The following is an 8,144-nucleotide window of genomic DNA, read 5'->3' on the forward strand; positions in this document are numbered from 1 at the left end:
CATGACCATTTCTCAACCTCTCTTTATCACATGGCATTAAATAGGCTGTTTCGATTACAGTTTTTTTTTGTTTGTTTGTTTTGTTTTCATGACTATGTGTAAATGATTTCTGTTTTGCTTGGCTGCCGTCATTCAAAAACCAGTCTGAGCTAAAGTAAATGAATTGTAGCCTCCTTTTTTGGGTGTATGGATCCTTTAGAAAGCTGCAGTAATCACTTTGCGTCCTGACAGCCAGGAACAGCACAACCTTTATTTGTTTTTTTTCCACCTCTTTCACTTCAATAACTCTACAACAGACATTTCGCACGAACAACATCATGTCAACATGAGTGAACAGCTAAACTTCTGGGCTGAATGGAAATTCATTTGTGAATACATGCAGGGTTGTGACATCAGACCAATGATGAACTGAAAAACAGACTCTTCTGGAAGCTCAGTTGTGTATAGTGGGTGGTAAATTGTGTGATTTTAATACTTTTTTTTTTTTCTTCTCAGCAAGGATAATTTAAAACTGCACGGGTTTCTCCTGCTGTGCATCAGGATGTGAGGATGTTGAGTCTGTGTAGCTGTAAAAGCCAAACCAAATTCTGCATTAATCACTGTTTTCCTTTGATTAGAATAGAAAGCGAGAAAGAGAGAGGAACCAGGAGACAGGCATCAACTGAACAAGCGAGAACCGGAGAGAGTAATATTTCTGGCATGACACTATATCCACTGACTACAACAGATCCATATCGGGGGGTAGCATCCCAGGAGAGGGAAGCAAACAGAGGCGTGTGCCGCAGGATAATTATCATCCACCCCTGGAGCCTCGGAATACATGAGGCACAGGATTTCACACCCGCGCTCCTGGGGTGTGCGTCGAGTTTATTTTCCCTCTCTGCTTCCGTCGAGCGCAGCGATGAAATAAACCATTACCGTGTTCTTTCATAGCTGCTGTTGTGAGGTTGAACAAGCTAAGCTGAATTCTACAGAATCCCATTCAGCCAAATGAGAAATTGCAGCACGACTGTTGCGTTATGAAACACAATGGACACTCAGGTACAATGAGAGTGGCTATGCTTAAATTGGGTCTAGCTACATGAAAGACCTAGTAACACATGCATAAGCATGAAATAGCATGAAAAGCAAAACTTTTACATTTATTAACAGCTTATGTTAGCATTCGCAAGAAGACGTGCCATCTTTTATGACGTAGATTACATCATAATGACATATGGGACCTTATTTGGCATCAATGCTTCATAACAGTGCTATGGGGGTAACGGCTGTGTGTCGCTTTAGTTTTAAGGCTCTAAATGTCCTTTACTTCATCAAACATCTTTCAAATACTGACACAAGCTGCTCACAAGTACTCGAGTATAACTCCCTAGGTAGGCAGACAGTTAACATACCACAGTGGCACCAGTTTTTGTTTTTGTTTTGACCTCCTAGTGGTTTGAATTCACTTTGAAACACAGTTCCTTCGTGTTTTACTCACGTTGGCCATGGGAGATGATTTTTCCATTGGTTACCAATTTCTCTGAAATGCATAAGCATATACTTTCACGTCAAATAAATGTTTTATTAAAGCTTGGATTCAAAAATAGCAGTGTAGTGATTGTTTACAGAGCTGGAATAGTATGACTGTAGTGGCAGCGTAGTGGATAACTCCATCATGTAGTACATAGAAGGCTGAAGGTTTAGTTCCCATCCAACAGCACCTTTGCTTTACCAATAACATTCCTTGGACTAGATTCCTAACATTACATTCATCACAATCAGAATTAGAATCTTTGATTTCACAGAAAAGTTTCCAAACCTGATTTGTTTTGTCCTTCATTCATGTTTCCTCTGATCATCACTGGATCCTTTGAATTATGAGGCTGTCTTGCTACACACACCGTTAACACTATTATATACCAGCTACTCAAGCTGCAAAAGCCTCATATCTACCCCATTTGGTCTGTTGTATTTTGGAGAGGTTACCTGTGATAAGTAAATTCGGTGTGCAGCAGTTTTAGCTTTAATGCGACAATGGTAGAAGTTTGGCAACCTGGTAACTCAGAGAATCATGAGCCATGTCCATACACCAAAACTTATGGAGCGTTTTAGGTTACCACAGCAGCAGTTTTCCAGAACACCATGACCTCTTATCATAGAGAAAACCAGCTTAGAGTTTCTAATATAGCCATGACGGTGACTGCAGAGTGATGACATGACTTTAGAGGTTGATGGTGCTCTTGTGAACATTGTCCATCTGATAAACAGGGGCTCTGATTACGTATGCAGTGTCCCATGTACGCAGAGAACACAGTACATATGTTGAAATGACACCTTACCTCTTGCAGGACAAAAGCAATTAATCCTAGAAGATTTTGCAAATGTTCTTTGTACGTTGCCTGCAATTATATATTTCCACCAGAGAGGTCTCCAAATTGTCAAACCTACATGCTGCTTTGGATGCGGTCTAAAAATCACTGTGAACATGAAGCTGTTACTTGCATTATTGTACAGTTTTTAAACTATACTGATGCTGAAGAATGGCTTGACCTTTGTAGTGTATGATCAAAATGACTTTCCACAAACCCCCCCACAAAATTCCGTTGTTCAGATGTAAACAGTTCTTCAGATGTGGATTTTCTTTAAAATGGTGGTGGGAACCAAAGGTCTTGATATATCTAATGCAAAATAAGCCATTCGTTGTCCAAATGTCCATTAAACCTACATGAGTCTTTGGAGTTTTTATGTACAATATTTGTAATACATGTTAAAGTCCACAGAAGAAGTTATATTTTGCCTTGCAACACCCAAAAGCTTATCGGAGAGCTCATGTAAATCAATGTCTCAGGCATCAGACATCATATTCATAACCATTTCCTTTTTAAGAGGGAGCTTTCAAGGCACTAAACTCTTCAGACGTCTGGTTCGTATCACCACCACTGTCAGCACGTTTCCGCTCACTCCACTTAAAAAGGTTTTACATAGATGCACAGCACTGCACAGCTAGTATGGTAAACCCACCAGGCCTGGAGATGCTGCAGCTCGGGGCTTCCTCTATAATTATGAAGTCAGCTTGTGTAAATGAGCAGTCAGGGCTTTGTTTGGGGTGGAGGGTGTCACCAGCACGGCGGCTGTCAGCAGTGCTCTGATTGAGTGAGGCAGGACGGGGCCCGGCGCTGCTGTCTGGAGGGCCCTTCTAACCGCTGACATGGTGTGAAAGGGCTTAATTAGTATAAGCAGGGAGTTTGGAGGAACTCATCGGGGGGACTTGTGCGTGAGTGTGAACGCTGGGGGCAAGACAGGCCATGACGCTGTTAAACTGGAACGGAAGCTGCAGCAGTGCATTGTGGGGGGAAAAAGCGCTGAGCTGATGATCACACAATACTGTGGACACTGCGCTCATTTATCAACGTCACACTGTAGATCTCAGTAGCTGAACTGTGATATGGCACAAGGGACCTTTAGGTAATAGAGGGTAATTTGGAAAATCGTAATATAACGGCAATACTTGAAGACATTTACATGACAATACATGATATTTCTCACAATTTTCACTTTTCCTGAGATTCACAAGCATGTCGCAATTGTTAAAATGTCTCAGCACAACAGGAGGTTCACAATCAGGGTTTTGTGACATAACCGTGTAAAAGGCTTTTTGTTGGAAGTGTTTTTAATATGTTAAAATTCTTTTTGTTTATTGTGGCAGGATTTTTTGATCTCCAGAAGGCTGCAGATGTGCTGTCTGGTTTATTTTAGCAACGTAGAGAAGTGTGAATTTTTTTTTTACCCCTAGTTGCTCCCTAGCAGATCAATGCAGAGTCACAACAGTACGCATGCACAGAGCCAGCAGTGCCCTGGTTAATCTGATAAGAGTTACAGGGCAGAATCCAGGTCCTCTGCACTGGTTGTTGTTATTTACATGCTGGTTATTTATGATATGTGCATGTATGCAGTGTTGGCTTCTGATATATTCAGATGCACTGATGATGCCTATGGAAGAGTGTATTGTGACCGAATTTATCACAATAACACATGTGAATAATATATATATATCGCTGTTGTCAGAAGATAACCTTGTATCTCCAAAATAGTAACTTTACGGGAGCAGGAAAAAACCTGCTTTACTTTTAATGGACGTCAATGGAACCAGACGTCTTTCCATGCAATTTTGGGCATTTTCAGGCATTTTCAAGTTCTATTAAAAACTTAAAAAATGGAAATACAAGGTTTTCTTCTGACAGCAGCGATATATATTCCTCCAATAAATACTCCCAGAAATTGACAAGGCTTTCAGACATTTATCCACCAGATATTCCTTAAAGATGATGAGAAGTATTCCAAGTATTCCTCCACTAAATATTTGTGGAATTTGATGAAGATTCCAAATATACCTCCATTAAATGTTCCTCAAAGTTGCAAAGTCTGCCGTTGGCTTCCTATTCGCATTTTCTTGTTCCACTTTAAATGGTGCAGTAATTTAATTGTGTGCCTGAGGCACCTGAATGTAAATACTGCACCATTTAAGGTGGAAGGGGAAAATGCAAGTAACAAGTTGGCAAAAAGCTTCACCCAGAGAGTTGAAAGGTATGAAAAGGAATAATTAGGTTTCTCCTCATCGGGTGCGCAACAAGAGCTTATTGTTGCTGTTTCACAGGCAGAGAGGCCAGCCTGGTTTTGTCCTGTCTGCTACTATTGAGCAGTTTGGTTAGCTCCGTAGCAGGAATTGTAGCTATACTTTAGCTAGGTTGTTACCCACAATTAGTTCCGTTACTTGATATCTTGTTATTGAAAAAGGTTTTCTAGCCCAGTGTCTTTAAGGGGCTTCTGAAAGATCCACTGAAGGGAGAGGTGTTTTTTTTTTGCTGTTGACTTCAAAGACTTCAGCAGTCTTTCTCCAGAATCATACACTGCACCTTTTAAATGAATACGTTTGTCAATATTTTGAAAATTGAGAGATTTCTCATTTTTACATCTGAGCTGATAACATACATTTAAAACATTATAGTGTTTCTATGGTTGCATGTCCATGTAATGTATTTACATTTGTACAGAACATCAGATTTGGGCCACTTAAACCTGTAATGTAAACACAGCCTGAGAAATGCATCCTGCATTTCTATAAATTTCATCATTTGGTGCTTTTCGCTGGCTGGTTTCGTCTGTTGGATAGTTAACTGAGTGGGCGTGTAATGGACAGCGGTCCGAGACGAGGCCACAGAGAGGCATTTGTCTTTCCTCTGTAAACGATTGTGCTGGGCTGTGGAGGAGTTGGAAATAAATATATAAATAAATGCAAAGCAGTTTATTGATATTGTTCTTGCCTCGCGAGGTAGTTTACAGGAAAATGCGAGGATTACAGTCAGCGTGATTTATTGTCCATTGTTCTTGCTGGAGTGGTTTAACTTGCTGCTCATCGATGAATATTTAAACATCTCCGGCCTGGCAGCCATTACCCATATTTTCTGGCTACACCGCTCCAAACAGGCTGAACCCTGTGGACTAAATGCTTGAGCATTTAGTGGATTTGAACAGCTTTCCCTCATTAGACCTGCTGATGTCTTGTTTGTGTGTTTGTCTGCAAATGGAAAGCCGGTCCATTCAAAAGCATACATGATTATTTTCTTGCAAATATTGACTCCCTCACACTTTCCCTCCTTTTCGCACCCCGTATTGAAACGAAAAGCATGCTGGACACAGGTTGTTTAGGATATGACCACAGCTGGGTGACACCCTCCACCATTATGTCCACATCGCAGTGTGGTGTGAAAGCAGTCCACGCAGATTTCAGATGAATGTTCATTCATTTTGTACTAATTTCAGGCACCTGGTGTTATGCTACACCAAAACAACCCCAGACTTAGGACCACTTTTCAAAAAATCTACCAGGTTTTCTTTGCTAATGAGCGTTGAAAAAGATGGAACTGTAAAGAATAATTTGGGAAACAAATGTTTACATAAATATCCCAAATATCAGCTTAGCCATCTTTGCACTGCAACTATGAAACTAATGAAGCCAAACAGCAACGGAAGCTCATGCCAACTGTGTAAACTGCCTAAGTCATTACAGACTTAAACTGCGTTTAGTTGTTGAGTAATTAGATTAAGATTAAAATTCCCTTTTTAGTCCCACAAACGGGGAAATTTCACCTCCTCATTTAACCCATCCGTGAAGTGAAACACCACACACACACTAGTGAGCACACACACACTAGGGGGCAGTGAGCACACTTGCCCGGAGCGGTGGGCAGCCCTATCCACGGCGCCCAGGGAGCTATTGGGGGTTAGGTGTCTTGCTCAAGGACACCTCAGTCATGGACTGTCGGCGCTGGGGGTTGAACCGGCAACCTTCCGGTCACAGGGCCAGTTCCCTAACGTCCAGCCCACGACTGCCCCAATCTCAATAATAGACTTGCTTACATGGTTTCTGACACTGTATGACATAGTTTTGTATAAAAATGGGCAGATGTCTGTAGCATAGATGAAAAGAGTAATAGCAGCCTTTGCTTTTTGTTAATATATATATACCATTGCTTTATGTTAAGCGTGAGCTAAAGCTATATTTCCATGTAAACAGGGATCTGTCTGTGTGTTCAGTTCATTCATTCCACTGGAATCCCCTTGTTCGGTGTGAAAAGGGGCCTAATCTGTCTTGTCAGTGCACTGATTCCAGTGGAATCTCTCATTCTTTTATATTAAACTTTTTGCTGATTCTTTGCTTCCCACGGCATGAAGGTGGAGCACAGCTTGGCAGCAGAAAGAGAAATTCATGGCGTCCAGTTAGGACTGCACATTATATCATATATGTTTGCAGTAGGCCGGGCTGGCTTTTTACTGCGTACTGTCAGCGTCCTGACCAATCACAGTTCCAGACACGAGTTATTGTTGGTGTAGTCCATCAAACATAAACCTTCAGCTATGATGTAGTATTGATTCAGATTAATTTTAATGTCTTGCTATTGTGATTGTAATATGTAGCCATGTAATTGCTGAACGGGAATTCTCTCCGCTTGTACCTCTTCCTTTCCCTTTTCTCTTTATTTGCTGGTCCATTGTCTGAGAGTCCGGTATGAGCCCCTCTTGCTGAGGCACCCGTGCTAATTACAGGGATACAAAGGCTTCAGGCCCAATTTCTACTACAGGGTTTTCTCGTAGACACCTGGGTCCGTTTGTTGCCGCACTGCTGTTGGAGTGTTTTAATCCTTTGCTAGCAGGCCAGCCAAGCGTGTTCACCAGAGCCGAAAATTCACACTGGTTGGCACTGTGCGGGGATCAGCAAGGCAGTATGAATTAAAGGGCTGCTGCCAATAAGCTTAAAACCCTCATTCGCTTTGATGTCACTAATTGAAATGCAGCGGACTGTGTGCTTCTCCACCGCCGTTAAAAGCTACTTGACGCTCTGTTATTCTTGGATGATCACATGATGACAAGTGCCTTGAGTCTAATTCTTCAAAAAGTAAGCCTAAATCGTCCTAAAGCATGTTTGAACCTGCAGAAACCTGGAGTTATTCAATTTACATTAGGCCTGTACTGAGGAACGTGATAATGACATTTACATTCATGTAACATTCTGCTCCAAATTCCAATCTGCACATTTTCCGTTTGTTTTAATAAAAATTTAATAAAATTGTTATAAAAATATCTAACAATATATTTGAGATGCTTCTTCCAACCTACAGTAACAGAAGGAAAAAGGATGCTGATAATCAGTCTGTGTTTCTCCTTCTTTTTCTCCCTGCAGCGGGAACGACGTACATATTTGGGCGGGACGGTGGACGGATCACATACACGTGGCCTCCTAACGACAGGCCCAGCACCCGAGCGGACAGGCTGGCACTGGGCTTCAGCACACAGCTAAAAGATGCACTGCTGATCAGAGTGGACAGCTCCTCTGGCCTTGGGGACTATCTAAAGCTGCACATTGTGAGTAAACCACGGGCTTCATACCTTATAACGTACAGACGCAACATAAAAAAAAAAACATTGTTATTAAATTCCTCATATCATACACTCATTTACAGAATGCAAATGTCATAGGCCATCAGGGAAAATATATTTATAGCTAATTATCTGGGCAGTAAGTGTCCATTTGCTTACAGAAACACTAACATTTAGATAAAAATAAATAAATAATGAAATGAAGCTACATGATTACATTTGGAGCT

At 41.3% G+C, this 8,144-nt stretch overlaps 1 protein-coding gene across 26 annotated transcripts in view; it reads left to right on the plus strand.

Annotated features, from left to right (window-relative positions):
- The window catches only part of LOC108443646 (neurexin-1a-like), a 537,123-nt gene that overhangs the window by 331,491 nt on the left and 197,488 nt on the right, over window positions 1-8,144 (plus strand). For all 26 annotated transcript variants that reach the window (XM_037532641.1, XM_037532643.1, XM_037532657.1 and 23 more), the window contains one exon: window positions 7,721-7,902. In XM_037532641.1, the coding sequence (XP_037388538.1) occupies window positions 7,721-7,902 (182 nt within the window). The remainder of the gene's footprint in view (window positions 1-7,720; window positions 7,903-8,144) is intronic.

Source organism: Pygocentrus nattereri, chromosome 22 (genome assembly GCF_015220715.1).
Source record: "Pygocentrus nattereri isolate fPygNat1 chromosome 22, fPygNat1.pri, whole genome shotgun sequence".
NCBI lineage: Eukaryota > Metazoa > Chordata > Actinopteri > Characiformes > Serrasalmidae > Pygocentrus > Pygocentrus nattereri.